Source organism: Callionymus lyra, chromosome 6 (genome assembly GCF_982586985.1).
Source record: "Callionymus lyra chromosome 6, fCalLyr1.hap1.1, whole genome shotgun sequence".
Lineage (NCBI taxonomy): Eukaryota > Metazoa > Chordata > Actinopteri > Syngnathiformes > Callionymidae > Callionymus > Callionymus lyra.
Genome location: NC_141823.1, coordinates 21052471 through 21074377, shown reverse-complemented (window position 1 = coordinate 21074377; position 21907 = coordinate 21052471). Strand labels below are relative to the sequence as shown.

At 38.2% G+C, this 21907-nt stretch overlaps 1 protein-coding gene across 1 annotated transcript; it reads left to right on the top strand.

Annotated features, from left to right (window-relative positions):
• Positions 1-2790: 2790 nt before the first annotated feature.
• Positions 2791-20599, top strand: plekha4 (pleckstrin homology domain containing A4). The gene is made up of 24 exons (XM_087794182.1): positions 2791-2932; positions 6702-6771; positions 6852-6950; positions 7018-7090; positions 7170-7270; positions 7865-7983; positions 8057-8266; positions 8377-8683; positions 8763-8816; positions 8904-9059; positions 13239-13298; positions 13367-13447; positions 13517-13669; positions 13746-13844; positions 14128-14227; positions 14699-14757; positions 14844-14948; positions 15009-15105; positions 15676-15725; positions 16147-16281; positions 16361-16702; positions 17697-17812; positions 17907-18016; positions 19012-20599. Exons 1-24 carry the CDS (start codon positions 2892-2894, stop codon positions 19929-19931), a joined length of 3657 nt encoding a protein of 1218 aa, XP_087650308.1. The 5' UTR covers positions 2791-2891; the 3' UTR covers positions 19932-20599.
• The last annotated feature ends 1308 nt before the right edge of the window (positions 20600-21907 follow it).

The following is a 21907-nucleotide window of genomic DNA, read 5'->3' as shown; positions in this document are numbered from 1 at the left end:
TTAAATTGTGTATTTTGGAGGTGATGCTAACTGATTTTATTGCAGTTTGTTTTTTATGTTCGCCTCTTTAATCTTTCTATTTTCTGATCTTAGATTTTAGTCATAGAAAAGTTCATCATCAGAATCAGAATCAGAATCCTTTATTTGTCCCGCGAGGGGAAATTCGGTTTAAACAGCAATATACAAAAAATAAAAACACCCAGAAATGAAAATAAAATGAAAAAAATCTAAATAGAATAGAATAGAATAAAAATCTGCCCTATATTATATATATACACTAACATATTTAGAAAATATATTTACAAAAATAACAAGAAGAAAAAGAAAAGGTGCTGTTAAATATTATTTGGATTAATTAAAAAAAGCTACCACAAGGGATCTGTTTAACAGTTTTTAATCCATCTTAGAAATGTGAAACTTTACACATAAAGCTTAAAATCCTTCTGAACTTGAATATGTTTATGAGAAAGATCTATTCAATCTTTTAAATGTTATCTTTGAAAAGAGCAGTTCAAAAAATCTTTCCGCCTTGTTTTGTGTATAGGCTAGCATGACGCGAGTTCCCAGGCAGCCACAGGCCTCCGGCGCTCGCGAGGCATGATGTCGTCGTGAGCAGCTTTCAGTAGCTTGTTTTGAATTCCATCATCCCCAGTTACGGGTGTGATTTAATTCCCCTCTGCTCCGGCACGAGTCCGTCAATGATGGCAGCATTCATTTATTCTATCACTATTGGTCCCAGAAGAGCCGCAGCCATGCAGATCTGGCTCGGCTTCAAACTCCACTTAGCATCGGAGCTCGGAGGGAGACTGGGTTACATGTTGACCTTTGTTCATGTCGGCGTCTTCTTCCACGTCTGCTTGTTTAATGAGACGATCATTCCATCACCTCCACCTCACATCCTCCTCTGTTGTCTTCTTCAGCTGCCGTTTAACCCTCAACTTTTACAGGAACTTTTTCTATTTTCGTTTTTTGTTATTCAGAAGCTAATGAAAAAATGCATATACGAAGAACGTAGACAGTTAAAAAATATATATTTTGAAGATATTTTCAATATAATTTATTGTTATTAGTGATAATAAATCAAAACTTGTTAATAGTTAATCATCATAATGCAAATCTACCTTCTATAATGTATATCTTGTATGTTTTTCTTTAAATAAATGTGTTTGTATGATGTTTTACGTCCAAAAAAAACAACAAAAAAAAAACATTCCATCGGCTCAAATTTCCTTTTTTCCCTTCATCTCCTCCTTAAAGTAATAATCGTTTGTCTGGCGACCTCTGCTGAAAATGTAGTGCATGCACACCATCGATAAGAAGAAGAAGAAGAATTATTATATTATATATATAATATTATTAATATATATTTTATTAGAAGTAGTAGTAGTAGTAGTAGAAGTAGTGGTATTGTTATAACAATAATTATAATTGTTATTATTATAATTATTATTACTATTAATGTTGTTATTATTATTATTATTTACGTACTGAACACCTTTTTTATCCTTCAATGGGCATGATATCAAATATATATTCTAGTCTATTATGTTTTCCTCCCTGCATGATGATTTATTTATATATTATATTATACAGTATATTTAATATTTATTATTTAGCCCCTAATGCTATGACGTATTGTTGCCAACATAATTATTAATATAAATTATCAGTATCACATATAGTAAAAAACCTGATGATTGACAATAAATTGCAACACGTTTAGAAACTCAACTACCCATGATCCTCCGCTGCAGTGAGAAGCATCCGGCAGCTGTCAGGCGACAGAGCTGATTGTAGCAGGTTGAATGGGAGCCATAAATGTTTGGACACATTTGTCCCATGTGGGAACTGGTCATCCAGGACATCTGAGGTCGCGACCCCGCCAGGCCTCCGCCACATGGTCCGGACAAGTGATGCACTAATTATAAATAAGACTATTTGCAGGTTTAGCAACAGCTTGAGTGTGTGTTTTACATGCGGAGGGTCTGCTGCTGCCTCTGACAAACCACTGATGTACGAACAGTGTGTTATCACATGAGCGGGTCAAGTAATTTTAGAATCCTCTCCTGTTTTCTTCGTGCTTATCTCAACTCTTAAAATGCCTCAGCAAGTTGGCGTTAACATTGGAGAATACCTCTGACCTCTTGAATATTAAGTTGAATCATAAAGTGTTTTTAAAAGATGTTTTTCATACTTAACAAAGTTAATCTTAAATCAATATATTTTTAAAGCTGCAGCAGGGTCTGCATTCAGAACATTTTAAGAACGACCAGAACCAGACGCCGACACAGGAGAAAAAAAACTACTAGAAAAAAGTTCTTGCTGAGTGAGGAGGAGCAACATTCTATTGTTCGCTGTTTTGGAATAAACAAATGTGTAATACTAATTGTCTTTTATTCCAATATTAATGACAATAATTCCTCTCTTGTGTTTAACTCATATTTTCACAAACACGTTTAATACATTTCTTTTGAATTTGTTCTTTTAAAACACTTTATAATAATAAAAAATAATAATAATAATAGGGGGCATTACATTAAATGACAGTCAATGTTATAAGTGCTGATTCAATTGAGAGCTTTGGTGGCAGCTAGAGTTGAGAGCGAGTGAATGAAGCACTGAACATTATTGTCAGTGGATTCTTGACAAACCCACACACAGCAGGCACGAGGAGGCTGTGCAGGGCGAGAGGGAGGGACAGTGAGGGAGGAGGTGGGGGTCAGGAGCACAGACTCGGAGTTCACTTACACAAAATAAGAGCCAAGGACAGGTAGATCTGGGGAAGAAAAAAAAAAAGTGAGAAACAAGAGGAAAGCATTTGAAGAAGAGTGTGTCGGTCAGGAGGCGGAGAAGGGCAGCAACACGGTGGAGGTGAGGAGATCTGCCAAGGGATGGAGGTTGAAGTCGCCAGCAGGAGAACACAGTTAGTCAGGTACTGCAATATGTCGCGCTCGCTGCCATTTTGCTCTTATTTCCATGTAAACATTTGTCTTTTTTATACAAATGTATGTATTTTTATATTCCTATTTCATTTATGTTCTATATATATGTGTATACACTATAGCATTTATACTTTACACTATATACTATATTAGTATTTTGTATTTTGTTATTGATGATTTTGTTATAGTATTTTGTTGATTTAATAGTGTTGTGATGTATTTATCTTATTATCATTCAAATATTTGTTGTTTTTTCTTTTAACATGTTTATATGAAGATGAACAAACCCTATACAATCCATCAATTTATGAGCCAAGACTAAATGATACGGTTTATTTGTAAACTCTTAAACTCCTATCATATTCATTTGCAACAGATCTTTTTTTTAAAAACATAAAGTTCATGTTGGTGTACATTCTATGCAACGATTTTAAATGAAAGAGCATCTTATTTATTTTGTTTATGCTAATAATAATAATTATATTATATATAATAAACGCAACATACACGTTCTTCTTTCGGTATCCTACATCATTTCCATTTTAAAGATCGATAAAAGAAGCGTAACTCAAATGAAAAATCATTTTTTGATGGTTATAAATTCATTTTATTATCATGTCTTTGGTGCTCAAGTGAATGTTTCATCTTTGGGAGGTTGCAGCATCAGCAATGGAAGCAGGAGGCGTGAGTGCGTCACTGCTGCCTGTGAGGGTCAAATACTTGTCATCTCTCTTATGACCTGAGAACGAGAGACATGCAAATGTTTAGCTTGATGTCGACGGAGGATTCTGTGTCCAGCTTCACATGATGCTTCAGTGTGCGGCGGCGCCACAAAGACCACTCTGTGTGGAGCACAGATCCAGCGTTTGTGCTCCCCCTGGGCGCTCTTTAGCATCTTCGCTCGTCTCTCCCTAAAACCCACGGTGGAGGAGACGGAGATTTAAGATGGGAATATTTCTCAACTCCCACCAAGCCCCCCCGCAGTTGTTTGCTCTGCTCTCCTTCCGACAACGAGTGCATTGTTTGCCGAGTCTCTCCGAGTTTGATTGTGGTCGATCGAGGCGGTGATAGCGAGGCCCCATCGATGGGTCGATCCACGAGTGCTTGAGGAACATCAGTGTGACTCGTTTCTCATGATTTATTTCCTTCAAACACCTTGTGGTTTCCAACCACAGCGAAGTGATCAACACTTTCCCTCGAATATTAAAGTTCAAAAATGAAGTTAAAACCATTATTATCATGAAAACCTTCAAATAAGTTGCGACATACTAGAATGTAAACACATTGTGTTCACATGGATTATCATTGACAAATAATTCTGTAACAACAATTGTAAATACATGCAATAACATACATTAAGTGTAAATATTCTCAGGGAATGTTAGACATCTAACAAACATCGAAAGTAACAAGAGCTTTTCCTCTTGAGTTAATCTCTATTAACATTGTGTTTGATCAGATCTAATTATTGTTTAATAAATGTACGTATTACAGTTGGAAATTGTTTTATTTAAGTTGACTTTCTTTTATTTACGTTGATTATTGCATAGTACCAGTTGAAAATCATTTGACTATAGTTGATAATATCTATGATTGTAGGTGTATGACTCACACGAAACACAATCTGTGGCAAATTGTACAAAATGTACATATATACTATAAACAAATAAGAAGCGCAACATTTGATTATTATCTATTTAATTTTTTTATGAAGTTACATAATCAGCAAATTGAAGTTGATTAATATTTTATTAGAAGTACTTTTAAGTAACATTAAGAAAATCAAATAAAAATAATAGGTCTCATGAATGGAAACAAAGTAATACATTGAAAGGGCTGAACTTGGTCAGATCATGGCACTTTCAAAAACTCATGTTCTCTTACCTTGACTGTCTGACTATTGCTTTGAATTGCAGAAGAAGAATAAGATCTAAAGAGGAAAACACAAAACTTCCACTGACATCTTCCCCTATCTAGGTTCAAAGAAAGAACCCAAGAGCTTCAAAATTGAAAGTTGAATTTTTTATTAAAAAGAAAATGAAAACTTTTGTTGTTGTGAATAGGATCATTGAGAGACGATGAGATCTTCAGAGACCTGGGAAGACTTAAGTTCTTCAGCAACCCTAAAACAATCCTGTAGTTTAAATTTGCCCCGTCCTGCTGCCAGATTGGTTTTCACACGCTCGACGGCCCCTCCCTGTTACCACGGTGACACAGCTGTCACCTGTCAGTTAGGGGAGGGGGGGGGTTTGGGGGTGAGGACACACAGCGGCCCGTTGATGGCCCAGAATAGACCGGTGGGAGAGTTCTGCCGGAAGATGGTGTCCACCACACCGAGACTTTGACAACAGTTGACAAGGACAGCGATCGCGTCACGGGTGTGTGTTCCGACTGTCCCGGTGCTGATGGTGGGAGTCGCCGAGTGCTTTGACTCACTCTGAGTCACAATGAATTGGTAAGACTCGTGTCCGTGTGACATTCAAACCACACATCCACAACTTTACTGTGTGTGTGCGTACATGCTGGTGTCTCCACTAATATCCTTTGGTTGTACACATTGTGATATCTAGTATAAAGCTCTCTGTGCTGTTGACTTGAACTACTTTTATTGATTATATTGACACTCACAGCACATGATTTGACTCATTGATCCTCCAGTTATGGATGATAGAGATATCCTCAATAATATAGAGATAATAACCTAATAATGATAATGTTCTGGGAGGTTTTTCTTTGCACTAAAGAAAAGTGTGACCAAATATAATTTGTCTACTAAATGTTTATCCTGGCTCCTTTTCTCATGAAAAATAGACTTGTTTTACTTAATTCTGTGGTTTAACTAATTAAATCCCAGTATTTAATTAACAACTAAAGAGAAATTTGGTCCAAGTAAGTTGAGTGACGCCTCGTATGTTCCCAGCAAATATGTTCAGGAAAACGTATTTGCTCTTAATCCAGTGTATTCCAGTTGATCTAGAGTACACTTCTACTGTATCCAGCGATCACTTAGTGGTACTTTGGTATTTAATATCCAGTAAAAGGACAGTTTGCAAGGTATTTACAAATGAAAAAACAAATGAATTCTTGTGTAGCAGTGTATTTATCGTGTAAATATTATTTCTGGCTCCCCTTAGTGTCAGAAGAATGTAACTGCAATGCCGTTGCCAAATACATTTTTTAATAAAACAAGAGAAAGTCTCTTTTTGTATCAAATGTATTTTCCTGGTACTTTCAAGAAGTTCAAGTGTAAAGTGCACGAAAAATAAATGTCAATGTTGAATCAGCAAGAGTTCTGGACTGTTTACAATAAGATGTTTGTATTGTAAGGAGTATCTATGTTTGTTTGATTGTATGCAGACGATGGTGTTCTGTATTTCTGTGTCTCCTAACTTTTTGCCAAAGTGGGAGTTTGTGCTTCAGCATTATTTATATGGTATGAGGACTCATGGAAGGTTTGTTTGAAAAAATATTTCCTTTTTTACTCATTTTCACTTTTCAAAAGTAACATTATGATGTTATTAAAGAGAAAATCAGTTGTTGTTTTTTTCAAAAATAAAACACCTTCTAGGAAATAATCAATAGAACAAATGATTATTAGTTTTTTCTTTTTGTTTTTTTTTCGGGCCGGTAACAAATGTCTCACAGACTGGTACCATGTTCAGTTACTGGTTTATACAGTTTTGTATGTGACTAGCACGTCTTATATAGTGGGTAAACGTATGAGTGGATTTTCAATTCAGCTTTTTTTTTTCTTGACAGAATGGTGGACCAGGATAGAGTGAGTCAAGCTTCCAGCGTGGCCACCATTTCATACATCCCAGTCAGAATGGTTTGCATTGACCTTTATGTTACTATTTCATTTGGCAATTGTTTGAATCATACACCTATAAATGAGCACATTTGCAATAGGAACGCAATGGAAAAGTTCAGAACTTTGGGAAAAGGTGTCAGGCGGCAAGGAGAGACCCCAACTGCCCCGTGGTCATTCGAGGGTGGCTGAACAAAAAAGTAAGTGAAGAAAATTCTGAGGTTTTACTGAGAAACGAGCCTGTTTCCTTTTTTTGCTCTGATGAAGGACAGCGCTGGTTTAAAGTTGTGGAAGAGACGCTGGTTTGTCCTCTCAAACTACTGCCTGTACTACTACAAGGGTGAGTCCAGACGTTTTGGATTAGTTTTGGATTATTACGTTTGAAAGCACTAACGATTATTTTTCATTGTTCTTTTTAGATAGTCGAGAGGAATCAGTTATGGGCAGCATTCCTCTCCCCAGCTACAAAATATTGTTCTGCACACCACAAGAGTGCAAAAACAGAAAGTTTACTTTCAAGGTAATTTATTATTTACTAATGTTGCAGCTGTTTAACACTATAGTTGTTAAAGTAGATTATTGTACTTCAACCAAATGAAAAGGGAAGAACAGAAGAGCTTTAAAAGTAGAAAGTATTTGAACTTTCAGAATTGATCAGATCACTTCCTAAAGTGTTTTATGGCCGTTATTTGCGACTGCTCACTTCGATAGATCCAGTAAGAAGAAGCAGAAACCACTAAACAATGAATTGACTAAAATAAAGCAGCGTTCACACATCTATGGTGATTAAATGTGTCGTTTTTTCAACATTGCTTTACGACCACAAGTCATGAGTTTGAGTCTATCTTTTTTTTTGTATATACTTTATTTAAAGATTAGCTGTTGTATTGATTTGATCAATACAACAGCTTTATTTGGTTTAATTGAAATTGTTGACTCAGCTTGGGTTGCCGTGGCAACAGCCCAAATAACGGCCTCCCCTATTGGCAAGGCATTCATCTTTAAGATTGACCATCCCTGTTTTTTTTCTATCAGGTGTTACATGTGAGGCTGTGTTTTTTTAAATAAAAGTGAATAACAACAAATATTTTTATGTGGTCCTGGTGTGCTTTAGGTGGTGCACCAGGGAATGCGCTCATATTTCCTCAGTGCAGACACTCAGGAAGACATGTTGGGTTGGGTTCGAGCTCTGGGTCAGTCGGCCGTGATGGAGCCCGAGAGCATCTTAACCAGGCATGATTTTTTTTAAAAATATTTTCAAACATCAGAAATTAAATTAAATAAACTCCTGCTTTCCATCTTACAGGCGCTGCTCGAGTTATCAGGACTTTACACAGATAGGTGGCAGCATCGAATCTGTGGATTTTCCCAAACCCCCCTCAGATGAGGGTCCGTCCCAAAGAGGTAGACACGTCACGAGGACTCTGAGTGAACCGAGTCATCTGACTGGTGGGAGAATGGGGATGTCTCACTCTGAGCAGCGAGCGAGGAGGAGGGAGCGTCACAGGAACAGCAGGTTGTCACACTGTGTGTGTGTTTGATTTGATATCCAGGAAAAACCTTCAAAGTGAAACCAATCCTCCGGGGGAACAGGCTTTGAGTTTGTGTCGTGCGTTTGTCTCGCAGCCCCTGCGGCAGAACTCCCAGCCCCTCTGATGCCGGCAGGAGGAGGACATGTGGTCCCTACAACGAGGACGACTTTCTCGCCTACAATTCCGGCCTCAACACTCCGCCCTCGCCGGGTGAAATCATCGTTGCCGGCCCGCTGATCTCCAGGGGTCAACTGGGGTCACGGCCTCACACACCTGTAGGAAGGGTGGACATCCGACCCCACGATGATCACGGCATGTATTACAACCCCTCCTCACCCAAGCTGGAGTTCAAGTCTACACCCAACACTCCAGTCATGGAGCGCTGGCAGAACAGCAGCAAGGTATAGTAATAATAACTAGACAAGTTACTTATTTCAATATGAGTTTCAAACATCAGGATTAACCCGTGTCTGTTTCCAGCCGACCTACGCTTCTGTCCATCACATCTCAGGTGGAAGACGACCGTTGGCAAAGGTAACTGTAAAATCCAAACAATGTCTATAACATTTTATCAGTTATTTTTATTTTTATTATTTTTCAACAAGATGTTTTTTCCTTCAGAGTTACTCCACAGGGGCGCAAGCAGACTTACTGCCGCCGCTGCCCCCCTCACTGAGGGCTGCACACGCATCCCACCCAACACCACCACAACAACATCATCATCACCATCACCATCACCGCAACCATTTATCTGTCTGTGTGCTGCCGTCGGCTCTGGTACAGCTTTTATGTTGTTGTTGTACCTGTTTTTTGTTTGTGTGTTGAAACCAATGTTCTAACTTCCTCTTCTTATAGGGATTTTTGCTCACGCTAGTTAAAATGCTATGTTTTCTGTTCCAAACCACAAATGCTAATGTTTAGCTTATCTTTGCTCCAAACTAGATGTTAGTTTGAGCTATTTTTGCTTCAAACAAGCCTGTGATAGTTTTAATTCATTTTGTTTCAAACTAGTTACAGCTAGTTTAAAGTTGTTGCTGCTCCAAACTAGCTCATGCTAGGTATTAGCTCTTGTTGCTACAAACCAGCAAATGTCAGTTTTAGTTCTTGTTGCTCCTAACTGTGAGTTTAACTATTGTTGCTTTAAACAAGCCTGTGATAGTTTTAGTTATTTCTGTTTCAAACTAGTTACAGCTAGTTTAAAGCTCATGCTGGTCCAAACTAGCTCATGCTAGTTATTAGCTCTTGTTGCTACAAACCAGCAAATATTAGTTTTAGCTCTTGTTGCTCCTAACTAACTTGTGATAGTTTAACTATTGTTGCTTTTAACAAGCCTGTGATAGTTTTAGTTATTTCTGTTTCAAACTAGTTACAGCTAGTTTAAAGCTGTTGCTGCTCCAAACTAGCTCATGCTAGGTATTAGCTCGTGTTGCTAAAAAACAGCAAATGTTAGTTTTAGCTCTTGTTGCTCCTAACTAGCTTGTGATAGTTTAACTATTGTTGCTTTAAACAAGCCTGTGATAGTTTTAGTTATTTCTGTTTCAAACTAGTTACAGCTAGTTTAAAGCTCATGCTGGTCCAAACTAGCTCATGCTAGTTATTAGCTCTTGTTGCTACAAACCAGAAAATGTTAGTTTTAGCTCTTGTTGCTCCTAACTAGCTTGTGTTAGTTTGAGCTATTGTTGCTTTCGTACAAGCCTGTGATAGTTTTAGTTATTTTTGTTTCAAACTAGTTAAAGCTAGTTTAAAGCTGTTGCTGGTCCAAACTAGCTCATGCTAGGTATTAGCTCTTGTTGCTACAAACCAGCAAATGTTAGTTTTAGCTCTTGTTGCTCCTAACTAGCTTGTGATAGTTTAACTATTATTGCTTTAAACAAGCCTGTGATAGTTTTAGTTATTTTTGTTTCAAACTAGTTACAGCTAGTTTAAAGCTGTTGCTGCTCCAAACTAGCTCATGCTAAGTATTAGCTCTTGTTGCTAAAAAACAGCAAATGTTAGTTTTAGCTCTTGTTGCTCCTAACTGTGAGTTTAACTATTGTTGCTTTAAACAAGCCTGTGATAGTTTTAGTTATTTCTGTTCCAAACTAGTTACAGCTAGTTTAAAGCTCATGCTGGTCCAAACTAGCTCATGCTAGTTATTAGCTCTTGTTGCTACAAACCAGCAAATGTTAGTTTTAGCTCTTGTTGCTCCTAACTAACTTGTGATAGTTTAACTATTGTTGCTTTTAACAAGCCTGTGATAGTTTTAGTTATTTCTGTTTCAAACTAGTTACAGCTAGTTTAAAGCTGTTGCTGCTCCAAACTAGCTCATGCTAGGTATTAGCTCGTGTTGCTAAAAAACAGCAAATGTTAGTTTTAGCTCTTGTTGCTCCTAACTAGCTTGTGATAGTTTAACTATTGTTGCTTTAAACAAGCCTGTGATAGTTTTAGTTATTTCTGTTTCAAACTAGTTACAGCTAGTTTAAAGCTCATGCTGGTCCAAACTAGCTCATGCTAGTTATTAGCTCTTGTTGCTACAAACCAGAAAATGTTAGTTTTAGCTCTTGTTGCTCCTAACTAGCTTGTGTTAGTTTGAGCTATTGTTGCTTTCGTACAAGCCTGTGATAGTTTTAGTTATTTTTGTTTCAAACTAGTTAAAGCTAGTTTAAAGCTGTTGCTGGTCCAAACTAGCTCATGCTAGGTATTAGCTCTTGTTGCTACAAACCAGCAAATGTTAGTTTTAGCTCTTGTTGCTCCTAACTAGCTTGTGATAGTTTAACTATTATTGCTTTAAACAAGCCTGTGATAGTTTTAGTTATTTTTGTTTCAAACTAGTTACAGCTAGTTTAAAGCTGTTGCTGCTCCAAACTAGCTCATGCTAAGTATTAGCTCTTGTTGCTAAAAAACAGCAAATGTTAGTTTTAGCTATTGTTGCTCCTAACTAGCTTGTGATAGTTTGAGCTGTTGTTGCTTCAAACAAGCCTGTGATAGTTTTAGTTCTTTATGTTTCAAACTACTTACAGCTAGTTTAAAGCTCATGCTGGTCCAAACTAGCTCATGCTAGTTATTAGCTCTTGTTGCTACAAACCAGCAAATGTTAGTTTTAGCTCTTGTTGCTCCTAACTAACTTGTGATAGTTTAACTATTGTTGCTTTTAACAAGCCTGTGATAGTTTTAGTTATTTCTGTTTCAAACTAGTTACAGCTAGTTTAAAGCTGTTGCTGCTCCAAACTAGCTCATGCTAGGTATTAGCTCGTGTTGCTAAAAAACAGCAAATGTTAGTTTTAGCTCTTGTTGCTCCTAACTAGCTTGTGATAGTTTAACTATTGTTGCTTTGAACAAGCCTGTGATAGTTTTAGTTATTTCTGTTTCAAACTAGTTACAGCTAGTTTAAAGCTCATGCTGGTCCAAACTAGCTCATGCTAGTGATTAGCTCTTGTTGCTACAAACCAGAAAATGTTAGTTTTAGCTCTTGTTGCTCCTAACTAGCTTGTGTTAGTTTGAGCTATTGTTGCTTTCGTACAAGCCTGTGATAGTTTTAGTTATTTTTGTTTCAAACTAGTTAAAGCTAGTTTAAAGCTGTTGCTGGTCCAAACTAGCTCATGCTAGGTATTAGCTCTTGTTGCTACAAACCAGCAAATGTTAGTTTTAGCTCTTGTTGCTCCTAACTAGCTTGTGATAGTTTAACTATTATTGCTTTAAACAAGCCTGTGATAGTTTTAGTTATTTTTGTTTCAAACTAGTTACAGCTAGTTTAAAGCTGTTGCTGCTCCAAACTAGCTCATGCTAAGTATTAGCTCTTGTTGCTAAAAAACAGCAAATGTTAGTTTTAGCTCTTGTTGCTCCTAACTAGCTTGTGATAGTTTGAGCTGTTGTTGCTTCAAACAAGCCTGTGATAGTTTTAGTTCTTTATGTTTCAAACTAGTTACAGCTAGTTTAAAGCTCATGCTAGTCCAAACTAGCTCATGCTAGGTATTAGCTCGTGTTGCTAAAAAACAGAAAATGTTAGTTTTAGCTCTTGTTGCTCCTAACTAGCTTGTGTTAGTTTGAGCTATTGTTGCTTTCGTACAAGCCTGTGATAGTTTTAGTTATTTTTGTTTCAAACTAGTTAAAGCTAGTTTAAAGCTGTTGCTGGTCCAAACTAGCTCATGCTAGGTATTAGCTCTTGTTGCTACAAACCAGCAAATGTTAGTTTTAGCTCTTGTTGCTCCTAACTAAAATGTGATAGTTTGAGCTATTCTTGCTTCAAACAAGCCTGTGATAGTTTTAGTTATTTTTGTTACAAACTAGTTACAGCTAGTTTAAAGCTGTTGCTGCTCCAAACTAGCTCATGCTAGGTATTAGCTCTTGTTGCTACAAACCAGCAAATGTTAGTTTTAGCTATTGTTGCTCCTAACTAGCTTGTGATAGTTTTAGCTATTGTTTCTTCAAACAAACATGTGGTAGTTTTAGTTATTTTTGTTTCAAAGTAGTTAGTTTAAAGCTGTTGTTGGTCCAAACTAGCCCATGCTAGGTATTAGCTCCTGTTCCTCCAAAAAGGTCATGTTAGTTTTAGTTGTTTCTATTTCAAACTAGCTATAGCTAGTTTTTAGCTCTGGCTGCTCCGAACTAGCCCATGCTGTTCAAACCTAGCTAATGCCAGGTATTAGCTCTTGTTGTTCCAAAGTAGCAAATGTTAGCTTAAGCTTGTGTTGATTTACACTAGCTCATGAAAAATATGTTGTCTTTACAAATATAACATACTTACTTACTTATATGTCACTGTATTTGTCTGTTAATATAATCTTATTGTAAACTGTCAAATGCCAGAGCATACGTTCTTGTTGTGTCTCTTGTGTTCACATACGAATGTAACAGTTGGAAGAATTTGAGCAGTCGAAACCATATGCACTTGCTGCAACAATACAATACACACAACATATATATTATGTTTTATTTGGTAAGAAATCAAGTAAATGACACAAAGACTACTTGTTTCAGACCCCAAAGTCAGAGCCAAGAGACCTGCCGGCATTCAGACCTCTTGAAAGTGAAGCAGATGTGAGTATTTTTTCTGTCAACATTGAGAACTTTAGTACCAAATCTTGAATTTGATTCTCTTACTTCAGGCCGTACTGACTCGATTGTGCGGGTGTGACAAGCTGATGCAGACTTTAGCTCTAGAACTGGGCCAGTTACAGATAGACAAGGTTGGATATTTACTTTCTTTCTCATGTATCAACCAGCTTGAGCTTAACTAAACCTGTGTTTATTAATAGGACAGTGTTCACTGTGCACTGGAAGTCACTCGACTGCAGCTGGATGAGTGGACCCATCAGGGGCCGCGGGCTCATGAGGAGGTTCTGACTGAGAAGGCTTTGCTTCAGGACGAGCTGGTCACAATCCGAGCGAGAATGTGTGACGTGTCAATGGTGGGAACAATGTTTTATGAGCAGATTGAATCAAACGTGATCAGCAGGTAAATCAAACAGTGTTGCTTTGACTCAGGAAATGGAGAGGGTGTGGAGTCAATATGAGAGAATGGAAAGCGAGCTGTCTGTGATTCGCTCACACCTGCAGCACATCTGTAATTTTGGACTACCACAGGTAAGTGCGAACATGAAGACTTGTCATTATAAATAATAGCAATTTTGAGCCATTTTGATTATACTGTCACTGTATTTGCAAATTATTTTTCCATCCCATTGTACTACATCATTTATTGTCGACCCTTGGGTTTTTCTATTATATGACAATTTCTACATTTTAAAGACATGTGTTAGTGATTGGATTTGCTGCTTTTCATGTTGTCTTCAAGTTCATCATCATGTGATGTTTGCAGAGATGAAAGTTAACTTTAAAGAAATTAATGTGTTGCTTTATTCGTAAGGATCAGTCTCAGGCCCAAAGAGACCTGTGGATGATGGAGGACATTCTCTCCGGATTAAAAGTCAACAGGGATCATTTCCGCTTCCTGATGGGATTACACAGTAATTATCACCTTCTCCAAAGTGTCTTCATCGTGTACATGAGTTGATGAAATACCAGATATAATATGGTAGCTGTGTACGGATAATTTTAAACTGATGTTGTTCAGGAAAAAATGATTTAAGTTAAATAGACCCGGACTATATCATGATAACACAAAGGCAGATGTAGCAGCGGAGTGGTTATTGCAGGGGTAATAAAAAATACAATCCACTGAGTTTTGCTTAAATGTATTACTGTCCCTCCAATTAATTTAGATGTGGCCCATTTTGCTACAAAATTAAGGGTACCAAATTAGGCGGAAGCACACCATAGTAGAGCAGAAGCCATTAAAGAAAGCAAGATTAAATTAGTGGTTACTAGAGTCATTGAGCTTGTATCTTTAATATGACAAAATTTGAATAAATTACATTCCAAATGCTAATGAACAAGCGATCAACACATTATGAATTAAGATTGTGTCGTGTTTTCAGTGTACCACCCATCAGGCCCACATCCTGGATCTCCTGGTTCTCCATTAGAACAACCTATGGTATGCCAAATCTATGGTTTTAGACATTTCTTTCTAATAAAGAAAACCAAAGCAATTTTGTTAAATTCAACTTGTTACGTTGGTAGAGCGAGGATCTCCCCCCAGGCCGCCCACCTCTACCACACGAGCTGCAGGAAAGCAGTGAGAGCAAAAACCATGATGACTTTGGCTGGACTGAGTCTACATATGCGGTATTTCAAACCTTGCCATCGTCAGTAGACTTCATTACATGACATATTTGTCATCATCAGGGAACCCACGGCCATTCTGATTATTATCGTCATGAGCACAAAGGCGACAACTGCCAACCTGATCTTCTCAACGTGAAAATACCGAAGGACAGAAAAGGTGAGGCTCTGTTCACCTGAAAGCAGCAAATCATTTCTGTAACAATTGTTTAAATCTGAACAGTCATTACTTTATGTAGAACAAATCTCTAACAACTCTAACAAATACTCCAAGGCTTTACTCTCATTCCTGTCTTTACACACGCATACCAAATAAAATTTGATGAGAAAACCTGTTAAAAGTAATAATTGATGAACTACTTAAGGCTACCTGCCTCTACATGTTTATTATAATTTCTTATTGATTTATTCTCATTTTTCCATCAACTATCTTTGGCTGACTACATGCAGACTATGTTAGCATTGCTGGAGACATTTCTGTTTTCACGACAATACAATAATAGTGTTCAAACAGTAGAGGAAGCCAGAAACCACTATTGAGTGTTTAGGTGTGAGGAGAAAACCCATCTTTCTTTCATCCTCAACATGTATGCTAAGGATTCTACTTTATCATTTTGTGAAAATTTTGATGACTTTTAATCTGTTTTTGTCTTTAAATTAATCAAGACAGTAATTCAAAACTCGGCTCATTTTAAACTGAATCTGCTTTTCCTTCCTGTTCCTCTTTTAGAATCCGAGTCTTGTTCAAAGTGGAACACATCCGACACCCAATCAACCAAGGTTTGAATGTTCACCACATTCCTGTGCACTAGTTGACTGTGGACTGGAAGCTTGTGTGTGTGCCTGATCCAAAAACTCTCCAAATATAGAAGCAGTCCACAGCAGATTTTACCTCATTGCAATCTCAGCCAAATTCCAAATCTTTGATTCTCTCATCTCCTGTGCAATTAGGGCATGTGCAGTGCCTGTTCTAGACAAGAGGGGGAAGCAGAAGATCATGCCTCGCTAGCTCTCATGTCACCCATCCCCCATTGTTCCCCTCACATGTATGCACACATATGGGCATCCACATGAACACATGACTGTGAGCAGCAGCACGTTCACTGATGCACACATACATCCGTGTTGCAAACATGCGGCTGTAAACGTGTTCTAACGAAACATGAGTCATGCAGAGATCAAATGCTGTTGCTGTGCACAGAAGAACACAAAGATGGGCGAGGAGGAGCAGTTGGAGAGGATGAAGAGGAATCAAGAAAGAATGAGTAAAATGAAAAAGCCACCAATACAGTCAAACACTCTGGCACCGAGTCAAAGTTCAGAGACAAGAGAGGAGGTTAATGCACATACTCATTTTTATTCAAACACATGAAGTAAAAGTGAGAAAGGTTTTCACCCTCTTTGGCTTATTTCAGGCTCCCTTCCCTCTAAGGGTGACTCGAGTTGTTACAGCAGTGCTGCCAACCTCTCTAGTGGCCCGCCGTGTCTCAGTTGAAGACCCCCCGCCTGAGCTGGAGACGCCACTGCCAGAACAAATCCCACCTGAGATGCAGCAGCGACTGGCTGAGCAGAGCAAAAAGAACAGGCCAACTAGGCGACTGTTGCCCGAGACAACTGCTCAGAAAAAGGCCACTGCAGACTTGAACCAGGACATACAGAGGCTCAGTAGACACCAGCAGCCTCCAACCAGAAACCTGGTCACAGGGGAACAACAAGCAGAGAACCAAGAGGATGACCAGCGAAGCAAGAATGAAAAGGTCAGTTTTTAGTTTTAATGAATTCATCTCAGACATGTGTCAAGGTTCAAGGACCAAAACAGTTGAAGGAAATACAATGTTTGTATCATTTGAAGAGCAAACTGGCAAGATCTCTTGCAAGTCATACTTCAAAAATAAAGATGACATGTTCTTGAGGGGTTTAATCAGTGTACTTACACCCACATTAATGTGTTCTTCATTTTTTTGGGGTGAAGTAGATCCTAGGGCTGACCTGGACAACCTGATCCTCAAGGGATTCAATGGGGGCAGGTTTTTGTTTCAACCGATCGAGCATGCACAGTTCAACCAATAAGGTTTCAGCTGAAGCAAGCAACACTAGATCTTCAATCAATTGATCACACTCCTAATACATCTGATTGGTTTAAAAGGTGTCCCCTTGAATGGTTGGTACAAAAACCTACACCCACTGCGGCCCTTTGTGGAACAATTTTCCCAAAGTTTCATTGCAGTTGTACATGTCAGGCTCTAGCTGTGGGTTGGGGGGGGAGGTCTATAGATGGTCGTCATGTCATCCTCGTCATCCTAAGTGGATGCCAGTGGAATGGAGGAGAAGAAGGGAAGAAAAAAAAAAAAGGCGCTGCTGTCATTCCTTATTTCCCAGCTGCCGACAATCACTTATCGATTCCAATGAAGTTCTTAAACTAGTGTTCTGTAAATATTAGTATCAATACTTGTTCAATGAAAATATGAATACAAACACAAATACTGAATTAAAATTCCCTCCAGCCTTACATTTTCAAATGTTGCAGTGTTATTATCAGTCTTTTGCTACCATGATACTGTGGGATATTGGCATGTTTTGTGTTTATGATAGTAGAGTTTCATTTTATTTTTTGCTATTTAAAGCTCTCACATTTCTTAAGATTCTCTATCTCCTGTTTAATAATTAAGATTCCACCGTAATCTCCAAAATCTCAGGCATTAGGTTAAAAAACTACAAATAGTCTAGTGGTCTGAAGACTGTGTTTAACAGGAAGGGCTCTCCTCCCTCCTGACCTCTGACATAACCACTGACCTCTGTCTGACCCCCGAGCAGCGAGAAGCCAAACTTAAGCGTGTGGAACGAATAAGGCAGAGAGTGATCCAAAGGTGGGTGACCTGTTGTCTCCTCTTCACATCATGGACAGCATCCGTATATTTGCTTGATGTAGATAACGCTGCACAAATGATCTCTCTCAATCAGTGCAGTCAGAGAGAGTGCAGCGTCACGAGACCAGATTCCTGCCAGAGAGGATCTGCACCAGGATCGCCAGGTGCCTGGTGAGGCGTCACACACGGAGCAGGCTAATGCAGGTACACACTGCCAGAACAGACATTCATTTATTTACAAGATAATATCATATTATACATCTGTTTGAGTTTATTGATTTATATACGTTCATGAGCCTTCACGTGTAGCATGGATCGTGTTCCTCTTAGTATCCTCTGGAAAGTCCTGAGGGAATTATTAGCATGGTGTGGCTATCTATACACTTGGGACAAAAAAGACTGAGACACTACTCTTGGATTCAATTCAATGCATAAAAAAACAAAGGAAAAGTATTAAAAAATACTGAGGATATAACTAAGGTTTTAGATAAACATTTAATGAAGTATGTTTATACCCTAAGTAAGGGTGGATAATACATTTTTATTCCAATCATTCATTTCCTGGTAAAAATGTTTGACGTACTTACCTCCAATGATTGAACAATTAGTCTACAGTCTAGTTTGTTGTTTGTATTGTTTGTATTGAGTTGGATCCATTCACTTTTTTAAGCATTCCATCATGCATTGCTGGTCAAAAGGGTTTCTCTGTCTCATTTTTTAATATATTTTATTAGTTTACTCAATGTTTTTTATGTGTTTTTGTGATATTTCATGCTTGAGAGTAAGAGAGTCCACCCATCGAAGGTCAAATTAAAAAATGTTCCCTTATTTTCTCATTTTTATTTAATTTTTTAATTGAATATACTTTAAATTGGCACTTTACATGTTTATGTAGTTAATGTATGTCTTCTATCCTGGAAAAATGTTTTCTTAATAGATTTAAGTTTAATAGAATCATCAATTTGGCCTTTTTAAATCATGTTTCTTCTCCATTTTTAAATAAGGTAAGGTAAGGTAAAACTTTATTGATCCCTCGGGAGGTCTCCTTCGGGAAATTGTTTAAAAATAGAAACAAAGAGCTTAAGTTTTGTTTAATCGTGCACAACTTTATCTTGTGTTCTGTGTGACTTCAATATGTTCATGTCTCTTAGAAATCTATTTGACAGGATTTTCGCTGACTTCCACTTTTGTATGTTAAGACGCCAGCGAAGTACTGCCTCCTACTGGTACAGGCCAGGATGGAGCAGATCAGGATCCAGCAGTGGACAGTGACATCATTAAAAAGATACTGGAAAGTAAAGCACGACAAGAGAGTTACAGTCAGAGAGCAGCAGTTGCCAAAACTAAAATCAGGCGTCCAGCTTCACCGTACCACGTCTCATCCATCACTCTCTATCAGAAAGACGGAGGGAAGGGATTCACCAGCTACAATGAGAAGAAAGAGAAGAAGAAACCTGCAGCATCTGAAGATGATAGGAGTCCTGTACCATCGTCTGATGACCGATCCAAGTGGTTTTTGTCAACCAATCAGTGGCAGGGTTTCATTCCTTTGCGTATTCCAGGTTTGAGTAACGAGGAGATCAACGAGGAGGACCAGCTGTCCTCCCCTGAAGATGGCAATGATGATGGCGCCATGTCGCCCGACGTCAGCCAGAGTCTGGAGAAAATGAAAGAGAACCATTCACTGTTCTATAAGATAGCATGTGACATAAGCATCTCAGACACTGACATAACCAAGAATGAAGGTCATTCCTGTGTGTCGACGAGAAGAGACGGAAGCGAGGAGCTCTTCATCACCGAATCTTCAGACAACGAAATCAGTTTCTCTGCTCAACGTCTCTCAAAAGACACACAAGTCCAGGAGTCCAAAAGAGGTGAAGGACCCGCTTGCAAAAGTAAAGTGGAGGAGAAATACTCTGATAAAAGTTTGGTTGAGGAGAAGTCAGGAGAAAAGAACGTGGACCTTGACAGGAACAAGGAAACTGTCGGTTCTGTGGGTTTATGTGAGACAATGAAGACGGAAGCAGACCTCATCCCTTCATCGCAGGAGGGAAGAGGTGTTAGGAGGAGCGCCTCCTTTGGAAAACCCAGACTTACCGTCTTAAGAACAAGCTTGTAGAATGATAACAGAGCCTGACCTTCCTTCGCTGCAAGACTTTATAAAGACAGAATGATGGACAACAAAACTGAACATTAGCATTGACTTCATGCACTAAGATATTAAATTATTTATTATTATCTCATTTATCCACAGCTCCAGCTCTAGTACTTGTATACAGGTTCAAGTGACTCACATCCTAACAGGAAATATATCAATATAAGCATTTTAAAAGAAGTGAAGTCAATTCTAAAGCAACAAGATGCTTCATATAACACAAAAGATAAATATGATGTAATACCTTCAGTTGCATAATCAATTCAACCATCATCACTACAAGAGAAATAAGGTAAGGTAAAACTTTATTGGTCCCTCAGGAGGTCTCCTTCAGGAAATTGTTTCACCATCAGCAAGAACATTCAGATACTTTAGTGTCAACATAAGAACTAAAAACTGATCAATCTAAATGTATTGTTTTACCTTCATAAATAGGTTTGTATGTTGTTGGTTGTTTATTGTGTTTAAACTAACACTTTAAGTTACACACACCTTTAGTCTTGATGTATCAAAACTGTCTCTGTAAAGTAACTTTTGTACCTCCTATTGTGCAGCCTCTGAAACCATATTCACTCTGGTACCACAACAGCAGCAAGATTTTCTTTTGAAAACGCTGAATGTGTTGACCTTGAAGCCTTGCTACTTTGATATGTATTTTAGTGGCGGTGTGTCGCTTTTGAATTCTAGCTGTTGCGATGAATAAAAGAATAACCAACGGACTAGTTATATCGACACCTGGATCAAAAAGCAAAGGGTAAAATCCAGCCTTTTTATGTTTTGTTTCCATCAATTATAGATTTTCAACCTCAGGTTTTTCAACTTTGATTCCTTGAAGTAACAAATATTTTATATTGTTGACTAGAAAAGTTGTGCAGTGACGGGTTGGTACCAGGCTAACGTGTTGAATTAAAGGTGATAAGTAAAAAGGAGTGAAGAGTGGGAGAATTGAAGGGAAAACATCTGGTGTGAGAAATAAATTGTGTAAACTTTGTGAATACTTCTGCAGCTATATGTGTCGTAAATAACGCTGTCATTCCTCTATAACGTCCATCTTAAAAAGATATCTCATGACTGCTGTGAGACAGTAACTTAACCCTGCTTTACATGCACTGAACTACTGTGTTTTTGTATCAACCTGATGAATAAAGATGCTACAGCCCTGCTGCGCCAGCTCAAATCTGCGGTTTCCCCCTGAATCTACATCATCCTTTGAAAGACAGGGGTGGTGGGGTTGGGGTGGTGGGGTGGGAGAAGAGGGTACCATGTGTGCTCTGCTGTCTCTGACAAAAACCTGATGCAGAATTAAACGGAGCCACCGAAAATGCCTTTGTCACTTTAAATGCTCGCCGTGTCTCAGTCGATGACATCATTGTCTGAGAACACATTACATCACCTCTTCGCAGCCTCTCTCTCTTAAAGACAGCGCCACCGTATGTTTACTGCTCACTTTTTTTTAACCTACGGGATTCGCACCCAACACCTTTTTTTTAGTAGTTTTAGTCTCCGGATTATAGAATATGGTTAGTTTTGATAAGAAAAAAAAGGGGGGGGGGATAAACACTTTTGTACACTTCTATATTGATATATATTTTAATATAAAATTCCTGGGAATATTTACAATCAAAAATAGCTTTAATCCTTTTATTTTAATTCATACTGAAATATTGTCGCTTTTTTAAAATAAAATAAATCCGAATTGACGCCGATCAGCGTGTACTTTTTAACCCTTCATATCTCCAGTTTACAATTTAAACTCCTGGGTTAAATATGTTTTATAGAAGTGACACCAAAAAGGTATATATGTGTGTGTTTCAAAACAACACACTGTATAATTCATCATTCGTCTGATTGGCCTCCGTGGGCGCGAATCCCTGGGATGCGGAGAAAGAGGAGAGGATGTTTCTTTAAGAAGCATCACCTTCCAGTCCCACAGAGGGGGA